Below are 27,730 nucleotides of genomic sequence, written 5' to 3'. Positions count from 1 at the left end.
ATACTTTGTCCACTTCCCTTTGGACAGGGTAAACCTCAGGATTTATAGTGCTAAAATCAGGGTTTCAGTTCTCTTTGTTGGACACAACAGATAGCTCAATGTGGCTTTACTATAAGGAAACACATAAAAATAATTTTCTAACACATCTGATTTTCTGTGTACAACAGGCTTGCACATTTTTCTCAAAGTTAGCCATATTTTGTATAGATGTGTGTAGTAAATTTGGAATTACATCTACCATCCTTCTCCAACATGGGGTCAATTCAATTTATCAGACCCCCTACATATGAGGTTAAGGGATTTAATTTGTAATACATGTAAACATTATGATTAATGTTACTTTGGTATTATACATATAATTTTCTGTGAAGAAGGACATTTTATGTGTATCTGCAATATTTTGTTAGGTATTATTTTGTTGCAAAATGTTTAAGGGTTGTGTTGTGTAAATGAAATGTGAATATTATTGTTACTTGTCCATATTATGTTACGTTTTTAAATCTATTTAAATTTAGGGTTTTTATGTTTAAGGGTTGTGCCATCCATGTTGCTTGTAAATATTTACAGGGGTGTAATTTATATCCTTCTTGATTATATCACATGTGGAAGGTTACTTGATTTTGTGTTTAATTGTCAACTTGAGGACACGCTGAAACAGAGAGAAAATGAAAAGTGTGGCAAGGAGGTATACTATGCATTTTTTACCATCTTGTTTTAACATACAAATCTGTTGTTCTCTAAAGGTAATACCGTTCCACCCGTGAGTGGTATGATGTAACACTGCACATTGTACCAAAAATGTAAATGATAGCAGGACCTTTCGCTGCAAGGTAAAAAGATGTAGGCTCACTTCGACAAGAATGAATCAGATGTTTGCTGTTTGGCAAGAAATGTTTGGTGTATACTGTCTAGAAAGGCTGTCCTATTAGTTGGTTGATGAGAGTCCATCTTGAGGGAAGAAAATCTGTTGATAACTCCTACAGTCCAGTAAAAGGCAAGCATGCACAGTTTAGTCTTTGATATATATTGTTCTTATTTTGTGTTACACATGATGTCCAGTTTTTACTTAGATTTAATTTAGCCATTTCAGAGAAATTCATTATCACTTCATGATTTATCTTTTTAAACCCTCAATTTTAAAGCCCTACTACTGATCTTTGTAAAAATCTATTTAACCTGAGGATACCATATATTCTTTAAAACATTAACTTATATTATAATTTTTCTTCCTCCATTTCAGGTGTTATTACCTTTTATGCCAACTCACTCTGATTAGTGATATTTATCACAATTACAGTTTTTCTCTACCCCTTACCAGCCATTACTAGGTAAAAAGTTTTCACCCTAGTTGAAATATTCTAGAGATACTCACAAGGTATGCTAACTAAAAAAAACGTTGGTTAGCTAACAGAATATTTTTAGTTAAGTTTTGTCCAAATATACCAGATATTTAGGTAATAGCAGTTAGATTACATCCTTTTTAACCCAGTTGTAATATAAGAGTTTACAAATATTCCAGTTGTTCAAAATGAAAACTAGTACCATAGTGTATGAACAATAGCTACAAAGTTATGGGATTGATTTATTAACAAGTTATCCCTCCTCCACAGAATGTATTAAGGATTTAATGGTTTGGCTTCAAAGTCCTACTGAATGCAAGATGTTAAAGCATGCTTGTCCTACCAACAAAATACATGATTTGAAGTTTATCTTAGAGTATACTTAGAGAGATGTATATTACATAGGAAAATCAGACTACCTGAAGGCACAATATCTTTATTTCATCATAAATGAAGTTATATGAAATATATATTTCTTTTTACAAGTAGTTCAATGCAAAATACAAGATATTTTAAGCTTAAAACTTGTTAATTTGCTTTGAGCAAGGATAAGTGGTAAAGAAGTAATAAGCTTGAACTACAAACAAAAGCCAAAATATAAGTTTAAAAATAGCCACTAGAAATTCAATGCAGCTAAATATCTTAATCAACTTCTTCAATGGTTGGACCAGCACCAGCTGCCCCTCCACTCCCTGGAGCTGCTCCACCCCCAGGCATGCCTCCACCTGGAACCCCACCAGCTTGATACAGCTTTGTGATGATTGGGTTACACACTCCCTCCAGTTCCTTTTGCTTGTGATCAAATTCGTCTTTTTCTGCCAGCTAAGATGAAAGGAGAGTCACTTGAAATTAATTCTTACAACATTAATTACACTATTCAATATTTTATTAAAAATCACATGATTATATAGGGACTACTTAATGACAGAGAGAAAGAGACAAAAAAATATTTACTGTGACAACAATGGAAGAATAAAAGATTAATATCTGATTTGAATTTGATTTTAAAAATTAATTCTATAAGAAAACTTTTTATCAATTCTTTATTGCTTTGGTTTAAAAATCAAAAGAAATACCAAAAAGATTATGTAACAATAAATAATGACAAACACTGATAAAGGTAGGGTTTGATATATAATTTAAAAAATTTAATTTTCAGCTTTTTACAAATTATTAGAATTCTAAAAGGATTTTTATTATGTAAATTTTGTAATTCTATCTTTATTTTTACCCATGAATTATGATTTTAAAGTAGGAATTCATATATTTTAAAATACTTGTTTTTAATAAGGTTAAAAAAGTTGAGCGTACAGAACAAACAAATAATTATAAAACTGAAAATAACAATAAAACATGTTTTTTAGAACCTATGCATCTTTTAGATGACAAAGGTAAACATTATTATTTTACAGGTTAAACTTTCTATTGGACTTACTTGGTTACTGTCCAACCATTTAATTATTTCCTGAACTTTATCCAAAACCTTTTTCTTGTCCTCCTCAGAAATCTTGTCTTTCAGCTTTTCATCTTCTACTGTAGATTTCATGTTGAAAGCATAACTTTCTAAAGAATTCTTGGCTTGTATTCTGGCTTTCTGTTTTTCATCTTCATCTCTATAATTTTCGGCTTCCTTTACCATCCTTTCTATTTCTTCTTTAGACAGACGACCCTTGTCATTAGTAATAGTTATTTTGTTCTCTTTTCCTGTACTCTTATCCACAGCAGTGACATTCATGATACCGTTGGCATCTATATCAAAAGTAACTTCAATCTGAGGAACTCCTCGAGGTGCTGGTGGTATACCTGTTAGCTCAAATTTGCCCAACAGGTTATTGTCCTTGGTCATGGCACGTTCACCTTCGTACACTTGTATAAGCACACCTGGCTGGTTATCGGAATATGTTGTAAATGTTTGAGTTTGTCGAGTCGGGATGGTGGTGTTACGTTTGATAAGAGTGGTCATAACCCCTCCTGCTGTTTCAATACCCAAGGAAAGAGGTGTGACATCAAGAAGCAATAAATCTTGGACCTGCTCTGACTTGTCACCACTTAAGATTGCAGCCTGAAAAAGTAATTTAAATGGGTCAAAGTCAACCATGCCATGTTACTTTTTAACCAGCAACTAAATATGTTACTGGAAAATGAATGGTTGCATAAATGAGCTGAATGACTGGACTGGTTAATATTATAAATGGCTGTTGTACTTAGTAGTGTGGAAACTTTAGGCTTAACATTTTCCAAAGAACACACAACTTTGACCACTCCCTTAGATATACACCTAACTGTTAAGAACAGAATCTTTGAACTTACATTAGACATACATATATGCATTATTTTTGTAAAAGTTATCTACAACAAAAATCATAAGATATTTACATTAAAACTTGCCACTTGCTTCAAACAAGAATATACAAGTGACAATAGTTCAAGTTCTTATGATGACAAAGACATGCTCCATTTATCAGTAAATTGCAAATAGCACCCTCTAATAAGTTATTACATTTTTTAGTTTAAGATAAATTATGTTACTATAGGTGTGTGTATATTTTTTTCTTTTAGTGAATTAATAACATTGATTATACATTTTAAAATATTATTTGCTTTGTATGTTCCTGTTGAATTTTATTTTGAACTTGAACTGTTTTAAATGTATTTAAGAGAACTAAAAACTTACTTGAACCGCTGCACCATATGCGACAGCTTCATCAGGATTAATACTCTTGTTTAGATCTTTACCACTGAAGAAATCCTGAAGTAGCTTTTGGATTTTGGGGATTCTGGTAGATCCACCAACAAGCACAATATCATGAACTTGGCTTTTGTCTAGCTTTGCATCTCTCAAGGATTTTTCAACTGGTTCAAGAGTGCCTCGGAAGAGGTCAGAATTCAATTCTTCAAAACGAGCTCGGGTTATAGTTGAATAGAAGTCAACCCCTTCAAACAAGGAGTCTATCTCAATGCTAAAAATAAACATTAAATTAATTACAAATAACTAAAAACTACCACTACCATAATACACAGCATATGTTGAAAGTGCCATCCATAATTTTAAAGCAATAAAACTACAATGGGGGGGGGGTTAGCTAGTCAAAAACCCCACCACCACTGCCTCATGTGTGACCATAAAGTGTGGTTTGACCACTCCTACATTGCAGCAGTGGGACAGGAACCTTAAACCTTCAAATCCACAGCCCAAGCACTTTAACCAAAGTGCCACACTTGACCCTAGTAAAATAACTTGATAATTTAAAATTTACATAGAAACTCTGACAGCCACTTTTTAATATTTTTTCACTATAGTACAGAATGTTTTGTGAACCAATTTCGTGAATAATAATAATATTACCAGTATTAATGATAAGAGTATTTGGAGGAGGACAATGTAAATTTGCCAGCCTGAGATCTTTTCAACAGCTGAATTATGATTACGTTTCAACAGAAACACCTGCACGGTTCAGGATGGTGCCATTTGCTTAATATGCAACATCTTTCAATTTTTTTTTCTTTGTTTATTTTCAACATCCTAGAGTAATTAAGTTCTCCTGCATGGAACCAAGATTACTGCAACTGGTTATTAAAAATTAAAGGTGGCCATGACTTCATTTGTAATGTCCCAAAAGAACTTTTTTTTTTCAGCAAGTAATACACAGAGACGTGGTCCACCCATGTGCAGCAGCAAGAAGTGTTTTAAACATGCTTTGGGGCACTGATCTTTATACTTGTTTTGCTTTTCGGATATAAAAATTCAGGTTTCCCTGATACAGATTTTATTTTGAGGTTGTAACTGATTTGTTGTTTTAAGTGCAAGTTTTAGCTTCTCAGAGTTGGCTCTCATTAAACTGTTCCCAGAGGCCTAATAAACTTCTCTTATACACAAATGCTAGTTTGGGTTGGTTTTTGATTTAAATATTGTGAATTTTGTGCATTATTTCTTTGTGTTAAAAACAGTATCAGGGAAACACAACTTGTATTCTAATTTAGTCTCTAACCAATCTTCCATTTTTTTAGATTCTTCTTCACTCTTCTTGAAATGCAGCAAGTTCTGGTTACAATAAGGGACAGCATGTAAAAGAACTATATTACTACTTATACTAGATTTACATAATGTCTAATGTTCTATATCCAGTAATTTAGATTAGAAACAATGCATGCTTCACTGAATGTATTAACTCATCAGTGGTATATTACACTTTTGTTAGAATTAACCTAAGGCCAGATTAAGTGACAATGCAATGAAATGGATTATTAAAGATTCGTCATAAAGCTAGTTTGATGTTCCCGAAAAAAAAAAAATGAGTTAAAGGACAAGTTACCTTCTTGCAGATTTCATTCCAATTTACACAGCAATACCAATTTTGGTTTATCTACATGAAACCAACCAAGGGTTACTTGTCTCAGTCACATCTAGATAAAAACACTTATGATATTCCACACCAGAAAAATATTTAGTGACTCCAATCACACACACAAGAAAGAAAACAACCAACCTGGCTTGAGAGCTGGAAGAGAGTGTTCGCTTGGCTCGTTCACAGGCGGTTCTTAATCTTCTCAAAGCTCGTTTGTTAGTGGTGAGGTCTTTTTTGTGCTTCCTCTTAAATTCTTGAACAAAATGATTGACCATGCGATTGTCAAAGTCCTCTCCACCTAAGTGAGTATCCCCAGCTGTTGATTTGACCTCAAAAATTCCATCTTCAATGGTTAAGATGGAAACATCGAAAGTTCCTCCTCCAAGATCAAAAATTAAAACATTCCTCTCTCCTGTACCCTGAAGAGAAATAAAATAGTCTTCAGAACATCCATGTAAGATAAACAAAGCTTGTAACTGTGTTAAAATTCCTTATCAGGATAAATATTTATTCAGTTTGCTTTATATAAACCTCTTCAAAGCTCAACCTTTTGAGTGAGTAGGTTCTCTTATATTAAATCATACATAAATATGACTGCTAATACACCTGAAGAAACCTCATATCAGGTGGTGAGGTAAAAAAATGTGATCTCTGTAACCCAAAATCTGCACCATAAATCTAATTTGTTGATATATCCCCCCCCTTGTTTTATAATCACTTCTTTGATTATTATTCAGATTTATTTCTGACACTTGAAATATAAAAAGTGTTAAACTTCAGAGTTAAACACATTACTTTACTTATACACCAACATGTTTGTACCTCAAGAATTTGTTGACGACAGGGGCCCGATGACAAATATGTTGTAATATGACAATCACCAAGTGGCAAATTGTAGTATTCACCCTTAATGTTCCAAACTAATTCTTGGTGCCCAACTAACAATGTCTCAGGCATGCCACTGTCAACATTATAAGCTACCACATTTGTGTAAGAAGGAAAACAGGTCATCTTCATTTCCTAAAATTAAGCTATGATTTATCTCCACAAAATTCATATCAATTGTTCCAATCTGAGCTCTAGCTTTATATACACTACACTGCTTCAAAACTGTAGTATACTTTGAGAAAATCCTCCTTTGCAAAAGAAAACTGTACTAAATACTTTATCATGACAAGAGTAACCAGAGACCCAAACATTTTTTTTTGTACTACTATTTTTTTTTTCTTTTTAGATACATCATTATAAACACAAAAGTAGAAATCACCAATTATGACACCTTTTTATCTAGGCCATATGCAATAGCTGCAGCTGTAGGTTCATTGATTATACGAAGTACATTCATTCCAGAAATGGTTCCGGCATCCTTAGTGGCCTGCCGCTGGGAGTCGTTGAAGTAGGCAGGTACAGTGATTACTGCATTTGAGATTGTCTTCCCTAAGTATGCCTCTGCAATTTCCTTCATCTTAGTTAAAACCATGGAAGAAATTTCTTCAGGGTAAAATGATTTAACCTCCCCTTTGTATTCTACCCTAATCTTGGGTTTCCCTGCATCATTGATTACTTCAAATGGCCAGTGTTTCATGTCCTGTGCAACTGTTGGGTCATCCCACTTTCTGCCAATTAGACGTTTCGCATCTGTTTATTTAATAAAGGTAAAAAGGTAGAGAAATGTTTTAGTAATACAAACACTGTGCAAATATTGAAGTACATACACAGTGTACAAGTATCTAAAAACACTATCTCAAAAGTGACAGTTCAATTACTTTAACATCTTTTTTAGCAATCATATATAAAATCAATTTTAAAAAAAAAGTGAAATTTTTAACTTAATATATTTATAATTACTTTATATAATATACAGTTATATTTTGTCACTATCAAGAAAATTGTTACAAAGGACTTTAATCATTCTAGTACCATTTTATTTAATATAAAATAAACTAAAAATTTAGAAGTTCAACCTGAAGGTTAGTGTTTGCTCAATTATGTTTTATGTTTCATACTTACCAAATACAGTATTATTAGGGTTCATTGCAACCTGGTTTTTAGCTGCATCTCCAATAAGTCTTTCTGTATCGGTAAATGCAACATAACTGGGAGTAGTGCGGTTTCCTTGATCGTTGGCAATAATTTCTACCTTACCATGCTGGAAAACTCCAACACAAGAATATGTGGTTCCCAAATCAATACCAATAGCTGTTGCTTTTGCCATAATCTTGAAGGGGAAAAACAACAACACCCTATATCAAGAGTCATACTTAAATAAGGCTTAGTCCTGATTCTAGCAAATATTTAGGAGCTTCATCCAACATTAAAAGTATGTATTTTAACATGTTATCATAATTAATATTTTAAAATGATGTATCATCAATACAATATAACAAGTACTGTACCATAAATTAATTTATTTATAGCATGCTTGTTGCATTTCAACTGATTGCTGTTGTTAGGAAAGTGTCCAACAAGATAAATAATTTACAAAGCTAAGTTCTGCTCAGAAGGAGTCAAATTGCTGGTTATAGTGTTGGAATCAGAGAAACTGCTTAAGATAACAGCCAACACTATTGAATAAATTATTCAATTAAGACATTATTTGATGGCCCCCATTTTCCAGCACTTGATATTTTTCTGGTTAATAACTTCTACTAGCACAATCACTAAGATCTACAATTAAAAATATCATAAAAGCCTCCATGACCACTCTTTCTTGGTTTCATCAGTGGAGTATACTCACTGATACTTCAAGAGATTGTTTCAAAATATGTAATGCTTCAGATACCTTCCACTTGCACTTATGGCTTCAATTACTAACGAGTTAAATTTTCTATAAACAAAAACTAATGGTAATACTAGGCGAAATTAAAGTATTTGTAAATTACTTAAATTGTTATTCACAAAAACAGATGATATATAACATTCAGACCAGTATTATATCTTTTGTATTCCAGCCGGACTGATAAACCCCGGTATTAATGAAAGATCTCGTCAGTACTGCATAAATTAGGTTTTCTAGGATGTTTAGAATATAGATTAACATTATCGTCTGCGTTCATTCAAGGATTCTTAGAACTAAGCTTTTATTGTACATCAAATACTGTTAAAGATACTCTCATTATTACTGTATTTATTAATTCAAGACTTACGCTCTAAGACAAGTTTATAAAATTAAGAAAACACAAGTTCAAAAATTAATGAATATCAAAAATAAGAAATCCTACAACTCCTGCGTTTGGAAAGGTAGGCCTTTTTGAAATTTAATATGCACCTGGTGAAAAAAGTACCTTTTGAAAGTATGTGGATCATATATTTACATTACGACTTATTATTTTTGTTTTACAATAAGTATATCATGATAATAAACTGGCACACACTGTTTAAAGAAACTTTTTGTAAAGTATCGTTTCTACAGATTATGTAGCGTTGAGTGAAGTGTAATTTTTAAGATTAACATTTCTGGAAGACAGATGTCATTTTAAAATATTTTTATATGTAAGTTAGCCATAGCATTCACAGGTTTTGTTAACTTTAAATTTTAACTCACTTGAATTAAAGGTTTTGTTTCATAAAATACCTGACAATGGTACGGCGTTCGAACACCAGTTATTTAACAGCAAACACGGCTAATCTGGGTTGGTAACTATCTTCTGAATTTAGTTTAAATCAGAAAACGGTTCTACCCTTCAGATTCCTCGCCTAACGATACACTGAAGTTCGAATGTCCAAATAAAGCGAGACAGATTAAATAGCTTTATGTTTGTAACTAGCAACGGATGTGACGCAGATTCGAGAAAATTCAGCACGAGACATACCTTTTTGGTGCTAAGAGGAGAGAGTGATTATGTTTGGCATCTTTTCCAGCGGTTTGTCACGTGACAGTTATACTGGAGCAAGTTTGGCATGAGAAATTCGACAAACTTCGTAGACCAATATGGATGTAGTTCTGTGCTAGTAACTTTAGTTTTTCAAATGTATAGATAAAAATAGTAATATCTGTGAAGGCTCTGGGTCAACGATTTATGGGTGAGATTGGGGTTGCCTGAAGTTTATTAGCGTGTCTTAATGTGTACTGATTTGTAAAATTGTAGGTCAGATAAAATAAGTAAAAGAGTTTAAACTTAACACCAGTAATTTAATCTTACACATTTTTTTTTTTCGAAATAAGAAATCATAAATTGTACGAAGTGAGAAATAAATGTGTAGAATAAAATCAAAACGAAAGAGAAAGTTTTAGCAAATATTGCTTAGGCTAACTGTGCTATACCCCTTGTGGGTATCGCTTGTTTGGTTTTTGAATTTCGCGCAAAACTGCACTACGGCTAGCGCAGATAGCCGTCTCTAATTTGGCAGTGAAAAACTAGAGGGAACGTAGCTAGTCATCACCACCAACTATTGGGCTATTCTTTACCAAAGAATAGTGGATTATATTGTATTATATATTATAACGCCCCCTGGGTTGAAAGGGCGAGCATGTTTGGCGGGAAGAGGACTCGAGCTTGTGACTCTCATATTTAAGCGACCTAACCACCAAGCTGTGTCAGGCCCACGCGAGTATCGAAACCCAATTTTTAGCCTTATAAATTTTCAAACTTAACGCTGAGTTAGCTGATGAGGGTACTAAATGTTAATACTAGTGGTACGTATCTCATTATAGTAGTTGACACGATAATTATCTAGATACAGAAGTTTTACCAAGAGTTTGTTACAAAGTTTGAAGGTCTTTTTTTGTAATTTATTATCTATATTACTAACATTGTAATATTTAAGTACTTCACACTTTACAGTGATTTATCAGATTTTTAGGTTTAATCAACTAAGTGGCAGCTGGCAAGAGACGTAAAATATAAAAACGTTAATATCTGTTTCTCACGATGACAGGAATGTACTTGAAGTTGTTCTGTACGTTATCTTAAAGTTTTAATACCCATACCAGTTGTCTTTATAATACAAATGACAACCATATTTATCTTCCTTTATTGAATCACAAACTTGTAGCAAAAATACGTTATTAGAAATTCTGTTGTTTTTTGTACAAAAGACACAAGATGTTAACTGAAAGCCTGCCAAACTTCGTGAAGATATAAAAATCGTACGTTACAATTCGGATATCGCATCGCCACACCTTTAATTAATACTGACACTTCACAAGGGATAATTTCGGAGCGCACTTCAATTTTGTTGGGCCTGGCATGGCCAAGCGCGTAAGGCGTGCGACTCGTAATCAGAGGGTCGCGGGTTCGCGCCCGCGTCGCGCTAAACATGCTCGCCCTCCCAGCCGTGGGGGCGTATAATGTGACGGTCAATCCCACTATTCGTTGGTAAAAGAGTAGCCCAAGAGTTGGCGGTGGGTGGTGATGACTAGCTGCCTTCCCTCCAGTCTTACACTGCTAAATTAGGGACGGCTAGCACAGATAGCCCTCGAGTAGCTTTGTGCGAAATTCCAAAACAAACAAACAATCCGTTTTGTTAAATAAAAGTTTATAATTGAATTTTTTTTTTGTTTATTTTCCAATTACTCTTCGCCATTTAACAGATGGTGAGGGCGCTCGACTCCTAATATGAAAGTCTTGAATACGACTCCCCGTTACACGAAATGTGCTCGCCCTTTCAAGCGTGGGGCGTTATATAGTGTCGGTCAATCCCATTATTCGTTGGTAAAAGAGTAGTCCAAGAGTTGGCGGTGTGTGGTGATGACTCGCTGCCTTCCATCTAGTCTTACACTGTTAAATTAGGGACGGCGAGCACAGATGGCCCTCGTGTAGCTTTGTGCGAAATTTAAAACAAACAAACGAACTTCCTTCGTGCTTCAGAAAAGCCAGCATATTAATTACTTGATCAAACATCCATTACTTATATATGAGTAGTGGTAGTTATTTTTGTATGATTCTATGGCTGTCTGGTCCAACAAGTTCATCAGTGTTTTCAGGCAATAAGTCACTAAATTTCTCACGCTGCATTCAGTCATAATTGTTTACAAGTTCATCAACTAGCAGTCTAATGTGTTTCAGTAACAGCGTACTCATTTCTGGATGGAGTTTAATTATACAACCCTGACATCAATTCTAGCCTTGATCATTTCATCTTTGTTTACCACATTCCACCAGAAAGTTGGTTAACTGATTGCCCATAATTACAGGACTACAATAGGACTATCTCTCTTTGAACAGTTAATTTTTCAAGCTAGTATTGCTAGCTTTTTGGAACATGAAACTAGTTATTTCATGTATTGGATGTATAAATGCATAAAAAGGTACTGACACACTAGGTTTTGTCCGTGGTTAGCTTTATACACACCTGTGTATAAGGAATGATGTAAAAGGAGTACACTCTCTTTCTTGGCTTAACCTCGCTGACATCAAATAACTCCCCTGTTGATTATCAGTTCACCAGTTGCCTAGGCTAGATTGACCAATAATTTATATAGTCTGTCTAAACTAAAGATCTCTGTGCAAGAACTGAAATCATTTGGTGAGTGACATTTCTTTCACAAAGCCATAGATGTGATTTTCCAGTTACATCTAGTATACCACAATATATATCAGTGTTCAATCTCTCATTCTGCATTTTCTGCTATTAATTATAAAATAAACTTGTACAAAAGTTGTTTTTTTTATTATTTTAAGGCTATGCAGTATTTGCACAGCACATGATCCAAAAGAGATGTTGTCTTCACCCTAGCTGCCTTTGTTATTTTCTGAAGCTAATACGTGATATTCGTATAGGAGATGTTGCTGTGGTGCTGTACAGGGTGGCCCATAAGTCCCTACCCATCCATATATCTTGTGTATCTGTGTGCTGTCCCTCATTCATGTACCCACGTACTTGTCACAATACGCTCTTCAAGTGTACATGGTCTTACATCGGCCATATTTCTCTGAAAAGAAAAGAAACATTTATAATACCTGCATAATTGAATATAACACAATAACATGTGGATGGGTAGGGGCTTACGGACCACCCTGTACACTGTGTAAGAATGTTAACAGCGGAGTGCTTCGAGAATAGACAAAATGACGTTTTGAGGTTATAATCATCCCTGTGTTGAATGGGAATGATCAGTCATATGAGCAGTTATAGTCACTGTGAGTTTACATAACGTTTTCAAGAAACGTTATATTTAAATAGAACTATATGGGATCTCAAGTGAACTCTTTGATGGGAAGACGTCTTGAGGGAAGAAAACCAGTTGACTGAATTTTAGTTATTCATGGGGCTGGATGTCTCACCAAAATCGTCAGGTATTCTCCCTTTGGGGAGATCACTATAACATGAAATACTTCAGAGCTAAAACAGTAGTCTTTCCTGGTTGTGAACCACCTAACAGTCCAAAAGTGTAACCCCCTTGCTGATAATGAGAGTAACCCAAGGTCACATAATTAGCACATACAGATAGACAGGAAACTGTTTGTATATATACATAGAATAATTAAATATTAATACCCAACAGTCAAGTATTAAAAAAACAAAAACTTAGCTCCAAAAACATAAAAGCTTGGTTTGTTTTGAATTTCGCGCAAAGCTACTCGTGGGCTATCTGCGCTAACCGTACCTAATTTAGAAGTGTAAAACAAGATAAAAGGTAGCTAGTCATCACCATCCACCGCCAACTCTTGGGCTAGTCTTTAACCAACGAATAGTGGGATTGACCATCACATTATAACGCCCCCATGGCTGAAAGGGTGAGTATGTTTGGTGTGACGGGGATTCGAACCCACGACCCTCAGATTACGATTCGAGTGCCCTAACCACCTGGCCATGCCGGTGCCAAAACATGACAGACCTATTAACTTTCTGCACTTATGATAATTGTATATTTTTCAATAACCAGATATTTAAACAAGTAATAGGATTTCCAGTGGGAGCTAACTATTCTACTTGTATTGCAAATTATCTTTATTTTTAAGAAAATAGCTTTATTGAAAATTGCATATTTGTTTGTTGTTTTTTTAAATTTCGAACATAGCTACTCGAAGGCTATCTGTGCTAGCCGTCCCTAATTTAGCAGTGTAAGACTAAAGGGAAGGCAGCTAGTCATCACCACCAACTCTTGGACTACTTTTTTATCAACTAACAGTGGGATTGACCGCAATGGTATAACGCCCCCACGGCTGAAAGGGCGAGCATGTTTACATAAACCGGCACATTTTTTCTTTAACTCACAGGTATATAGATGATTTAATTAGTATAAATAATGGTATTAACATTATTTATCCGGTAGAATTAGACATTGAAAATACTTTAATTTCTAATGTAGAGGCACATGATTTAGATTTAGAAATTAAAATAATTATTAATGATATTAATCTAAACATTTGTTTATAAAAAAATATTTTTATTTTCCAATGTATGGTTTTCCCCCTTATAATTGTAATGTTCCACACTCTTCTGTTATAAGTATTGTAACTTCACAATTGTTTAAAGTGTAATCTGCTAGTTCAGTGGTAAATCTAAGGTTTTACAAAGCTAAGATTAGAATGTTCGATTCCCCTCGATGAAATTAGCAGATAGCTTAATGTGGCTTTGCTATAAGAAAAAACACATTATTTAAAGTTTGTAAAATCTGTAGTAAATTACAATATTTTATTACTAATGTTGAAACATTGACACAAAAATTAATATTTAATGGATTTATTACAGAAATTCTAAATAAAATTATTAAAATATTTTGTGATAAATATAAGAATGTATTAAATAAATATAAAGAAGTAAAGTTACCGATGAGAATTTTTAGTTGTTAGTAAGACCATTAGACGTCCCGGCATGGTCAAGCGTGTTAAGGCATGCGACTCGTAATCTGAGGGTCGCGGGTTCGCATCCCCATCGCGCCAAACATACTCGCCCTTTCAGCCTTGGGGGCGTTATAATGTGACGGTCAATCCCACTATTCGTTTGTAAAAGAGTAGCCTAAGAATTGGCGGTGGGTGGTGATGACTAGCTACCCTCCCTCTAGTCTTACACTACTAAATTAGGGACGGCTAGCACAGATAGCCCTCGAGTAGCTTTGAGCGAAATTCAAAAACAAACAAATTTTTATGCGGATGAACACCTTATCGCATATAATGGCTTCTTTAGAGTCTAAAAAATTGCAGTAATAGTGGACTTAATGGGTGGTGGTTGAGAGTTTACTAATTAGTTTATGTAACTGTTTGGGACTCTTTATACTATAATAATTTGTCTACTGGACTACTAATAAGTGCCTTACCACCATATGAGGGCTTGAGTGCTAACTTCAGGATGTAGGTTCATCTTACTTATCCCCAAGTGTTAGTACCTTATTATTATTATTTTTTGTTCTTCTTCTTTGCTTTGGAGAGCAGTCACTTTCCCACACCTGTCAGCCCGGCATGGCCAGGTGGGTAAGGCACTCGAATAGTAATCCGAGGGTCGCGGGTTCGAATCCACGTCACACCAAACATGCTTGTCTTTTCAGCCGTGGGGGCGTTATAATGTGACGGTCAATACCATTATTCGTTGGTAAAAGAGTGGCCCAATAGTTGGCGGTGGGTGTTGATGACTAGCTGCCTTACCTCTAGTCTTACACTTCTAAATTAGGGACGGCCAGCGCAGATAGCCCTTGTGTGGCCTTGCGCGAAATTCAATACAATACAAACCAAACCCACAACTGTTTGCAGACAATGAAGGTTGATCTAGAGGTAGGACATTGTAGACTTGAGCACCCACATCTTGCTCTCCTAATCTTTATTTATTTTGCTAATTTTATTATAATTTTATGAATTTATTCATGTAAGACTGGCGAACGGAGGTTAAGACAGACGGTGTATCCCCACCGCAATGTGGGTCCTACCTCATTAGCAACCTTCAAAACCTAAGGTACATTTTATATCCCACATCCTAACCTGTATCCTGGGAATCGTTTTAATTTGTACAGCGTTTTTTGTTTAAGCTTGTTTTAGTTTATTATAATATGTGTGTGTATGTATATTTACATATACTATCATTATTATGGTGAAATTTATCAAAGATACGTCTACCATACTTCATAGTATCATAGATTAATTCAAACACTGTGAGTTTAAGGCATATTGTTAGAATGCTTGAGAATACTGATACCTATTTCACAGAGACTTGGGAACTGTATTGTGATATAAACAATGTATCAAAGTTTTTCACTCTAGAACTTGTGAGTAAGAATTTAACTTGTTAGAGAGCAGCAGTACATTTTTGTCAATCTCCATTTGAGCACACATACACAAGCACAAGTGTTGTTGAAATATAACTTGACTTTGAATGTGGTTTAATAATTACTGTTACTGTTTTCATATCCCTGTATAATATCTTTCTTCCTCATACAGACTTAGTCAGGGCAGAGTAAACGTGAAGAATCCTCCTGTTTTTTTGTTGTTCTTGCATGCTACTCTGAGAAAAGTCAGGGTAAACTACGAGAACCAAATTAGTTTATCAGTGAACAGTAATGAAGATAACCCATGAAATTTTAATTTCAGTAAATATAACGATTTATGTTTACTGAGTAATCTAAAAGGCTTCATCCATAACAGTATTGGTGTCAGGAGTGGGGTTAGTTTGATAAAAATAAAATTTAATCCAGACCAAACATTATGGCACATTGAGATGAAACTCTTGCTTGAATTAATCAAATAGTGTAAATACAATCATGAAGAAAGAGAAATGAAACGAAAAGAAGATCAAGAATTGAACGACAGGTAATATAAAAAAAGAAACAATTATTTCAAGATCAGGAAAGAAGGAATTACAAGATATAGATATACGATTCACAGCTTGCTCGTGTAATTTCGTACAAAGCTACTCAATGGCAACTCGCATTAGCTGTCCTTGATAGAAATCGAAGGCAACTAGTCAGTACCACTCGTCACTCATTCTTTGGTTGTTATTTATCAACAAATCGTGGTATTCATTGTGTCATTCTAACACCCCCATGGCTGGAAAGGCGAGTACGTTCAGTACGTAGATTTGAACTTGCGACCCACAGATTGCAAATCGAATGTCTTAACCACCTGGCCATGCCAGGCTATAAAAGTTATAGAAGAGTTATGAACAAAAAATTCTTTTAATTAAGGGAATCACAGAAAATGTTCAAAAGGACGTGGATAAAACACAAAATATAAAGGTACGAAACAATATCAGTGAACGAACAAAATGTGTTCAAAATAACATTCTCAGATTTAAAAAGTAAGTACATAACAAACACTTTAAAATAATAACCACTAGTACAACAAAACAGACGAAGTAAAAAGTCCAATCAACGTCAAAATATAATATCTGTATACTGAAGTGAGACTTTCAAGGATTAACCAGCCACAACACATCCATACCTGCTCAAGAATTCCAATCTCAAATCTACTAATTATACAATATAAAATGGGAAAACATGTCTGATCACCTGTACACACAATTCTGGCAGTTGTTTGGGAATAAGATTAATATTACTGAGGAAATATTAACCCCCAGGGGCTCCCGAAGACTAAACAATCCTCCTTCAACCCCGCACTTGGTGGAAGTTAAGAATTTTGACTACATGACTATTGATAATTTGGGCTAAGAGGACTGATAAGTTTAACACGAATCTGGTTAATGCGAGTCTGGTAGGCGTGGCAAAATGAAGGCGAAGTTTTGTAAGTCTGCAGACATACCACTGTGACACTAAGAGGTCGTTCTTTGTCATTTTATTGAGCGCAAGGAAAGATCGTTACCGAAGTAGATGATTTTTGGCGATTGTCATTCCTATAACGAATATCAAAAGGAAGATATTCAATTTAATGTATTTGACATGATACAATAAAATCATGCATGAACATAATACTGACATGAAGAAAAAGAACAACAAATATATACTCAAACACGTTTTTTTCTTTATGCGACCCCCAGTAGCACAGCAGTATGTCTGCCGACTTACAACACTTGAATCACAGTTTCGATACTCGTGGTGGGCAGAGCACAGAGAGCCCATCGTGTAACTTTGTGTGTTTGTGTCTATGTTTTCCTTCATATATATTCGATATATTTTTCAATCAGTCGAGAGAGAAAGTCGCGTTTTTTTTTAATGTCTTTACGAAAAGAGTCCTACGCTAGAACAGCGTTAAGTCTTCGGATTTACAATGCTTAAAATAAGGGGTTCGATTCTCCTTGGTGAACACAGCAGTTAGCCCGATGTGACTTTGCTATAAGAAAAAACCCAAACTCATGAAAAGAAGTTTTTCTTAATAAATGTTTTTTCTCTGAAGTTGCACATTCAGCACATTGATGTTAATACTGGTATGAACTTTTATGAATTGTAATAAATTAGTAATTTTCTGTGCTCTGGTCTTGAAAAGAAGCGTTTTGGTGTATATATACGAGGTCTGTTCAAAAAATACGCGGACTGTTTGAATTGCGCGGCTCCAGTTGGTTCCAGGGGAATCCGCTTGGTGTCGCTAGGTTTGCACAGATCAGCTGATTACGACGCCATTTCCCGATTGCAGATATCTTCATTTGTGTATTAGCTACGCAGTTTTAAGTGAAGTGCGATTTTTTCGTTTGGCGGATTTCAGAATGAATGACCTGAAGGAGCAACGACTTGCTGTGAAATTTTGTGTTAAACTTGGAAAATCTGCGACTGAAACTTTTGCTATGCTTAACACGGCTTACGGTGATGTTGCTATGAAGCGTACGGCATGTTTCAAGTGGCATGAACGTTTTAAGGATGGTCGACAATCCATTGAAGATGATGAGCGTCCTGGACGTCCTTCCACGTCAACTGACGACCCACACGTCGACAAAATCAACACCCTGGTGCGGGCAAATCGACGTCTGACTGTCAGGAAGCTTGCTGAAGAGTGTGGAATATCAGTTGGATCTTGTTACGAGATTTTGACCAAAAATTGAAGATGCACCATGTTGCTGCGAAATTCAGCCCTCAGAACTCGTGAGTTTTTGGCCAAACACTCGATCACTGTTCTTCCCCACCACCACCCCTCCACTCACCTGACCTTGCTCCTTGCGATTTGTTCTTGTTCCCCAAACTCAAAAGACCCTTGAAAGGAAGAATATTTGAGACGATTCCCGAGATTAAGGCAAATGCGACGAAGGAGCTGGAGGACATTACAAAAGAAGCGTACCAGGACTGTTTCAACAAGTGGAAACACCGTTGGGATAAGTGTGTGCGTTGGGGAGGAGAGTACTTTGAAGGGGTCCCAGACTTATAACTTCTAAATAAAGTACATTTTGTTTTATGACGTCAGTCCGCGTATTTTTTGAACAGCCCTCGTATATGTATTATACGATTAACCATTTAGGATAAACAAAACATTAACGACAGACATTTATCTATGACATATATATAAAAGTTTACATACCTACATAATATTTAGTAATGTACATGTTTGTTATTATTATTAAGTATCTGCTTGTAGGAAGTATTTTATCCAAGCAATTTTTGTTGTTGTTGTTGTTTTTTCAGTTAATCACAGAGATACAGAATATTCTACCGCGGTTCTGCTCTCCGCAGGTATCGAAAATTGATATTTAAAGCTATAAGCCTTCAGACTTGCCGCTCAGTCTTCGGGGCAAGCAGCTTTGTGTATTTGGAAATCATACAATTTTTATACGTTGTAATGTAACACAAAGTGATTATCAGAAACAATACATTCTTCATTATATCATCAGTTGTGGGTTCGAATCTTGTCACCGAACATTCCCCTCCCAGTAACTCAGCGGCATGTCTGCAGACTTACAACGCTAAAAACCGGGTTTCGATACCAGTGATGGGCAGAGCACAGATAGCCAATTGTGTAGCTTTGTGCTTAATTCAAAACCACTACCACCGAACATGCTCGCACTTTCAGCTATGAGTGCATTACAACGGGATAGTAAATCCCAATTTTCGTTGGTAAAAGAGTTATACAAGAATTAGTGGTGGGTGATGTTGACAAATTCCATTTCGTGTATATATCACTTCTATATTAGGAAAGGCTAATGCAGGTAGCCACGACTACCTTTTTAACTAATAAATAACCAAAAGGTAGCAAACAGGGAGGTAACTTCACTAGAATATTTTGTAACTTTATTAAATTGATTAATATTTTCGAAACTTTTCGATTTTTAGTTTTCAGAGAAATCAAGAAGTGGTATGAAAATAACTTATAAAACTTTCTTCTTCATTTTCTAAGGCCTTTCGCCACAACTTGTTTAGGAATGCGCTATGCAAATCTGTGTAGTATTATTATGAAATGACAATAAACAGAAATTCTCAGTGGCACAGTACCTAAATGGAGAGATAGCAACTAATGCAAAATAGAATATATAGTAGTGGTTTAAGGCGCCAATACCACAATATTCTGGACTATGAATGCCATCATTTTTAGCCAATCAAATACAAGCATATTTTGTATCTAACAGCTGAGACCAGAAACATCAATATTAACTGGAAGTTGTTTACATGAATTTACGAATCCAGCTGAGAAGTTGGGTAATAAACTGTGATTGCTGAAGACCATGAACCTGACAGCCAGGGCAAAGCCTGAGGTACGTTTATTTGTATTAATGTATCATGAGTCATAGTGTTTGTAAAGAAGTACTGCTGTAGTGATTAGAAGTTAATACGTATTAAGCCTAAAATGCAACCATCACACAAAGACTGAGTGACTAAAAGAAAACAAAGACATGGCAAAGAAGGGTGAGATATTATATGTCAGATGAATTAGAGAAATAAATTTGTCATTATTTTATAAAGGTTACGATCATTATTAGGTTTATGGTTTTAAATTATTATAACTTGTATAAGATCACTTATTGTAATTGACTATAATATTGAATAAATTAAATCTAATAATAGAAACATGATGAATATTCATATTTGTAATTGTATAGTTTTATTTGAATCATTATCGTTAGTAATATTGTTATTATTCTGTAATGTAGAAGCCCATTTTGCTTTTCCAAATCAGTGCGTAGCAGACAATAATTTGAAACCAGATTGAAATTTTGAAACTAAAAGAAAAAGGTGTTGTTCCTCACACATATATTTCAGTTGTATGTGTTAAAACGCTTGGAATTTGTTCTAGTGTAACAGTTTGTATATAATAATATTTCAAACTTGAATTAGAAAAAGGTCACATAACTTTTCTTTATTTTACTGAGGTGTATCACACTTGGACAAAACTTTTATCTCTGTGTCATTTATACAGTTAGTTTTGCACTGTCATTAAAAAATTAAAATTGTGATTATTATACATGTATGTTGCTTACAGTATGAGAGGGTGTGTCATGTATGCTCATGTACAGAGTTAGTAGAAATGTTAAATATCATGTGAAGTACATATGTATGCTGAGGTGACAGAGGTAAGAATGAACAGTGTAATTAGTAAAGTAATGTACATTTCAAGTCATGTAGCATGAGAATTTGGAATATGAACTACATGTGTGCATATTATGTTAAAGTTTTATAACAAACCAGGTGGATGTTTTAGATCTAGTTGGATACTACCATGAAGTTTATAACAAAAAAAGAAAAACTTAATGAAAGATTATTCCTTAAATTGTGAAAATTCCATTAGTATACTGAATTTTGAAATTATTTGTAAAGTTAGATACCTTTTATACACCTGGATTCTTAGGTAAATGCATGGAAGGTTGATTAACATGTTATAGTTTAGCTTGTTTAGAAAAAAAAGTGAAACTAAAATAGAATTGAAATGTTCAGAGACAGTGTGTGTGTGTGTGTTGATATCTTACTGTATAGTGAAAAGAAAACAAAAATATGACAATTGAACATATACAAAGTTTCAGATCGTGATGTTCAGATTATGGTATTTTGTTTGATAAAAGTAATTGATTTTTGTATATTACTTAGAATGCTTCAGGTTGAAGAAATAAAGTTGATATAACTAAACATTAAATACTTCATAGAAAATATCTCTTACTATCAGTTACACATTATAATAAATTGGCAAACAACAATTTATAAGCATAATGACATTATTTACTTTTGAGGGATTATCTCACAGAAGAAGACAGACATTCTGTCAAAACACATACGTCCCCCTCAAAATAAATCATCTCATTATGCTTGTAAATCATTCTTCCAGAACTTACTATTATATTGGCACAATATGCTTCCTTTCTGAAGTATCAGTTGCTTGTATCTGAAATATGGTTTTCTTGGATATAATTCATATTAAAACACTTTACAATTGCAGTTGTGAAATGTTTTGATTGTACTTATAACTTTTGACAGCTTTATCATTCGTACTTACTGGATTTCCTGTACTGACTGCAAGATAATTATTAAAGTAGAACAACTTTTGTTTTTTTTTTTAAATAAAGAATCAAGAAAAACTGTGTAAACAAAATTAAATGAACACTTTTACAAGTAACATTACCATATCTTTGAAAAGAAACTCTCAGACAAGAATTTCTGGAAGTGTTTATAAAATTTGTTTCACAAGTACTGTCTCCATATAAAGCTTTCAAATTAGGATAAAATACCTTTTAATAATAAATCCAGTATTACTGTAATCAAATCATATAATATTTATAATGGTTTTATTCACGTTGACTCCTAACGTGAATCTATAGCCAGATGAAATAATGACTTATTGTTAATTCTCAACTTACAATGTTAACCAACTAGTACTTAATAGAGAAAAACTTACCACTATAAGTAAATAATATTTGTAAGTTACATTGGTGAAACTTAACATAGTAATGTAGACATTAATATTTCTGTCTAAACAAAAAACAAAATGTAAAGATTTAGCAGTATTTGTGATTATTTTGAGTTTACTTACTGATTTAAAAAAAAAAAAAGAGACAAAAAAAACTTAGGATAGTTATTCTGAAACTTGTATAAACTTTGTACATTGTACCTTTGCTTGTCAGACGGTTTGGTATAGATACCAAACATTTGCAGTCGGTAAATGATTGAACATATTATTTCATTTACTTAATTAGCAAACATTTTATATGTAGGACTGTCTACTGTTTAGTCAAGTGTACAAAAAATCACCTTTGGACTGACCCTGTGTTATTAAAGAGATTTGGACTATAATTCTAAAAATTGTTGCATATATCTATAAGAAATGTGGCACATTTTCAGTCAAATGTACGTCTATTATTTCAACTTGAGATATGCCTATAGATTCTTGATTGTCTGAATGAGATTCTCGACAAACCAGAGTAGGTGGTATTCATACTATAATAAAATATTTTTGTCCACTGTACAGCTTATATATTGCAGTTTCATAACTTCTAAAACTTCCAGAATTATTAACTACAGTTGTTTTTTGGTATTCCTATATATTGTATCTGGTATTTATTCTCCTAAACCATGAAATGTCACTAAATCAGCTAGAAAGGTAAAATGAATAGTTGATAATTCTGACATCAAATACATAATACCATGTCAAGTGGTACTCTGTAAAAGGTATTAACATGTACATCTTGTCTTACATCAGTGCACATGATTAATATGAAATATTCAGTTTCATTTATTTCCTTACAGGCTCCACAAATTGTTTGTAGCCTTAGAATGCTAAAAGGGTTAATAATAAATTGAAAAGTTGGTTTTATATATTTGTAGTACTGAATAAAAATGTTGTTAAATACAGGTGGTCATATGAAAAAAGTTTGTGGCTACTTAGAGATTTAGTGATTCATGACAGTACTTTATCTGACTGTTCCTCTTAACCAGGTTTTATCACATGACAAAATATATTAAAATAATGCACAGTTTACTAGTAAAAATTTCTTGTACATTACTACATTTAAGGAACAATGTACATTGAAAATTTAACTATTTAGAATGCAGTATATTGTGCAGTTTTTAACACTGGTTGAAGTATGCATAATTTAAATGTTTAAGATGTGTGAAAAGTGTGAATAGTTAAAAACTGAAGTTAAAGGTTTTTTTTCTTTTTTTCATTAAAATAAGTTTCTTGTAAAAATATATTACATTTGTATTATTTTGTGAAGATATTCAGTGACAAGGATATTTCATTTAACATTATTGATTTTATTAAGAAATTTTATAATTAAAAACTGTGTTTACAGTTAATGTCAAAAATAACTTGTTACATGTTATGATTATATTTACAAACATCACATGACAAAGATAAATGTACAAATGAAGATCTTCATTGATTATTCTCTTCAATGTTATTGGATTTCAGTAAAAGTAAATCATTTTGTGTTTTTCAATTTATTTATATATTTACATCAGACCAAAATACCATGAAACAAAGATCTTCCAAATTATTGAGACATAGAGATAATTGAATCAGTTACTTTTAATGTGGTGAAGACTTAATAATATGCATTATTGATTGATAAATCTAAGGGTTCAAATTAGTAAGCAAAATTACAATAGTTTCTAATATAAACATATTATACTTTATTTATATAATGTCAATAATTATACAAGTTGTATAATTGGAGTGGGATATATATTATCTTCATATAGTATCAACCTCTTGACTACTGTTTTTTTATCATCAACTCCAAATAAGCTACAGTTCATTGTTTGTATATAGAGCCACCTCCAATCCCTCTTTAGAGGAAGTTAAATTCATTATAACCTGGGATTTCAAAATTATTCCCATTGTTAGTTTTTATCAAATCTAACTCAAGTTTCAGCAATTCCAATAATGTCATATCTTCCATTTTAACTCAAGTCCTGCTTTGTTCCTCATCCTTTACTTTTCTAGAAATCATTGATACCCCTCTTAAACTGTTCAAATACTGATTTTCACTGTTGCTGATGTTATTTTCAAGTAAAGTATCTTTGTTTAATCGAGTGTAATGTTGTTTTTTAAAACTAAAATGTGGATTCTTGAGCTTTACCATCACAGACACCTATGGGTCAAAGGACAGTGAATTAAGAACCATGGATTGAAACTGTTAAATCTGCAATTTCATCTTTAGCTTCATATGTGTTGTAAAAACTAGAGTTGTTCTACATATTTCACTCTTACATGTTTGCTATGTTGTATATAGATTATTGCAAGTTACAATATGGGTTGGTTTTGTCATTACTGTAATTACTTGAGGAGGAATTAATTTCAAAAACAAGAATTATTGGTATCATATCCAAATCTACTTCAATGAAATAACCTGAAGTGTGGTAAAATAATCTGTTAAATTCATGATAGAAACTTTTGTATTTGAATGTTTTTGGAAATAAAATTATGAGCTTGCTATTATTGGTACATGAATCATTTTAATAGAAGCTACAAAAATTAATTTTGACATATGGAGAACAGAAATTAGATTAGTGATCAGTGATGTCGAGAAATTAGATTAAGTCAAATGTAAATGCAAAACCAATCAATATAAACTAAAGTGAATATAAGAATGAAGTATTGATACTAAAAATTTTGCATAATGTTGATGAAAGGAAAAATATTAGAAATTTTAAAGTTTCAGCAGAAACCAGTATATGATAAGAATCCACTATTGTTCAGTGTATCAACAAAGTATTATATTAAAGTTAAGTATATATTGTCATAGAGGTACATATAAAAGTAATTCTAATATGGTACTCTCCTTCAGCTCAACAATTAGCTTTTTCATCTTGTGCTTCCCTCTATATACAAACTTTTTTGAATTTATGCCACAAACTTTTATCGTTCCTCTGTTGGAATCCAAAGTTCCAATATGTCTCTCATGTAAAATCATCTTGTATGATATTTTCAAAAAATAGGAGAGCACTCCCAGCAGGTGACACGTGACTCCTTCTGTGTGTTGCAACCAAATTATTACTTCTTGTTTCGCACTACTTGATTGCAGAAGTCTTAAAAATTTATTTCATTTAGTTCAGTTTTGTTTTGTTTCATTTTTTGTATGATTTACTTGTGTTTACTGTGCATTTTTCACTGTTTTTTTTTTTTTATCTAACATGAATTCTGAAGTCGCTGTTACCATTTTAAGGTACATATCACTCATCTAGTACTGCAATTTTGCCCACAGGTGAAGACAACCCATTAAGGGTTTTGTAAGGAGATGGAGTATAATAGGGAATGCACATTATCTCCTGTTTGTGCCCTTCTTCTTTCTATACTTTTTGAGTCTTTGAAAGGTGCAGGCTGATGATAATATTATTCCCATCCTGTCTGGAGTTTACTGTGTTTTTCCATATCTTCCTGAAGATTGTGTTCAGCCCTCACTAGCTTTTTTGGAAAGTATATTTCAGATATGTGATGTTTTACCTTTTGCTATTCTTCTTTTGACCCACATTTCCTTTTGTTTGGGTTTACGTTGTGCTTTTGCCATCTTTTCGATATGCCTGTCTCTTGCAAGCTTCAGGTAGGTCTGCCTTGGCAACATTTTAGGCAAACTTGCATATTCTAGACCATCAGTTATGGGCTTAGTTTACCTATTTGAGGGGACAGGTCCCAAACAAAAATTTCTTTTCATCTTACCTATGCTCTGTTTTTCCACTTTTTGACTTCCTCTTCCTATCTGAATTTTTTTCAAAAACCTGAAGGGATTTTAAGGGGATTTGTGATCTACATTGATGGTTGGACAAGACCTATAAGTTAGCAGGAGTCCCTCTTCCTTCTCCTAAGTTTAAAGTTTTATTTGTTTACAGAGGCTCCCCTTTAAAGCTGGGATGCATGGGTTGATCACCATGGCATCTTAGATCATTGGTTTGTGGAGGAGATTTTATCTTCATAACAATGTTCTCAAACTCCTGTTTGTTTGTTTGGCTTGGGATAATTTTTTCTTTTGCCATGCACCACAGGTTATGATCTGGGTGCCCTTTTCTTATCCTCACATGAATATCTCAATGAGTGAGGTTTTGGAGATTGAATGAACTGATCATACAAGTCACATGGATTTTGGGTTGTCCATTTTCCCTTGTGATTGCTTTTATGTGTTGTGGATTGCAGAAGTTCTTGATATGTTCTGTTTCTGTCCCATGTTTTTTTTTCCTCGTTGTTATGAGGTTGTTGTCAACCTGGGCTATTTTGGGCTTGTTTTACAGTTGTAAGGGTTGAGTGCATACACTGGACTTTCTTTCGATTCTGAACAATTCATTCTCAGATTCCTGGCCTTAGGCAACCCTGCATATTCCTGGAGTCTTCTTACTGGTTTTCTCTGGGACTTGATGTGAGTTTAGTATGATTCTCATCTTACCCTTCCAAGGATGTCTGTACTTAATGAATGAAGCATATATAATGAAAATAATAATGAATAAATGGAATGAATGTAATCATCAGCATTCATCTCTTTTAATTGTTTACAACACTGCTACCAACATTATTAGGTAAAAAATAAACAAGTAAACCACAAACATTATAACCTGAACAGTATTTCTTCTAGTTATAATCACCACAATCATGCTTTTTGGAATGTTCTTCTGGTATTCTTGGAATGCTTAAAATTCATTTTCCAATTTTCTTAGTTGTCTTAAGCCCCTATACTTGATTTAGTGTTTTGAGCTTTTGACACTTACGAATTTAAAGATTCAAGTTTTTCAACAGAACAGAGAAGATGTCACACAGCTCACAATAAATGAGCCTTCTTCTAAATCTTCTGATACTCTAAATGTGATAAATCAATAGCATTTTCTATACTTTACAGTAAATGGTTATCCTTTTCTCAATCTACAAAAAATCATAACAGAATATGGCATCTTCCAGTAACATACCACTAGGTTTTATAATATGTAAAAGTAATACTCTTTATTTTTATATCTAGGATCATATAGGAAAAGAAATTGGAACCAATTCCATTTTGGTGATCCTAGCCATTTAAAAGCTTTAAGCTGTTCCAATGTTCAGATCCAAGTCTTCCCCCCCCAACATCAAAATCTTTCAGTATGGAAATATATTTTTTATTTATTTGAGTACTCATTTAGTCTTTTGAGATATTTCTCTCTTTTTAATGTAATTTTTCTTGCAAGGTGACATAAATAATTTGCAGCCCATATTGTTAACAGTATCACTTAAATGATAATAAAAATGAACTAAGGTTCTTAAAACAAAAAAGCCTGAAAAAGCCCACTAATCAGTCTACAAACTATTTAAATAGCATTCATTTTTTACCATAAATCAATTTAATTTAAATTGC

The 27,730-nt window shown here is 33.6% G+C and overlaps 2 protein-coding genes across 7 annotated transcripts in view; one reads left to right on the top strand and one right to left on the bottom strand.

Annotated features, from left to right (window-relative positions):
• Nucleotides 1–1,760: 1,760 nt before the first annotated feature.
• LOC143231928 (heat shock 70 kDa protein cognate 4) lies at nt 1,761–9,505 on the bottom strand. 3 transcript variants are annotated; one of them, XM_076466786.1, is made up of 7 exons: nt 9,367–9,505; nt 7,697–7,904; nt 6,966–7,324; nt 5,828–6,105; nt 4,015–4,300; nt 2,776–3,402; nt 1,761–2,162 (listed from the first exon to the last, which is right to left on the bottom strand). In XM_076466786.1, the coding sequence occupies exons 2-7, from the start codon at nt 7,899–7,901 to the stop codon at nt 1,983–1,985; spliced, it is 1,935 nt and encodes a 644-aa protein (XP_076322901.1). In that variant the 5' UTR covers nt 7,902–7,904; nt 9,367–9,505; the 3' UTR covers nt 1,761–1,982. The 3 variants fall into 3 exon arrangements, with proteins under 3 accessions (XP_076322901.1, XP_076322898.1, XP_076322899.1); XM_076466783.1 differs by having other exon boundaries at nt 9,261–9,418; XM_076466784.1 differs by having other exon boundaries at nt 9,231–9,411.
• A 10,415-nt stretch (nt 9,506–19,920) lies between these two features.
• The window catches only part of LOC143231932 (uncharacterized), a 45,552-nt gene continuing 37,742 nt past the window's right edge, over nt 19,921–27,730 (top strand). For 2 of the 4 annotated variants that reach the window (XM_076466797.1, XM_076466796.1), the window contains exon 1: nt 20,193–20,336. Coding sequence is in view for 2 of the 4 variants with exons in the window: in XM_076466792.1 (XP_076322907.1) it covers nt 20,156–20,185 (30 nt within the window). In the remaining 2 variants the exon portion in view is untranslated. The other 2 variants (XM_076466792.1, XM_076466793.1) reach the window with 2 other exon arrangements.

This window comes from Tachypleus tridentatus, chromosome 11 (genome assembly GCF_004210375.1).
Source record: "Tachypleus tridentatus isolate NWPU-2018 chromosome 11, ASM421037v1, whole genome shotgun sequence".
NCBI lineage: Eukaryota > Metazoa > Arthropoda > Merostomata > Xiphosura > Limulidae > Tachypleus > Tachypleus tridentatus.
This window is presented reverse-complemented; position numbering and strand designations above follow the sequence as displayed.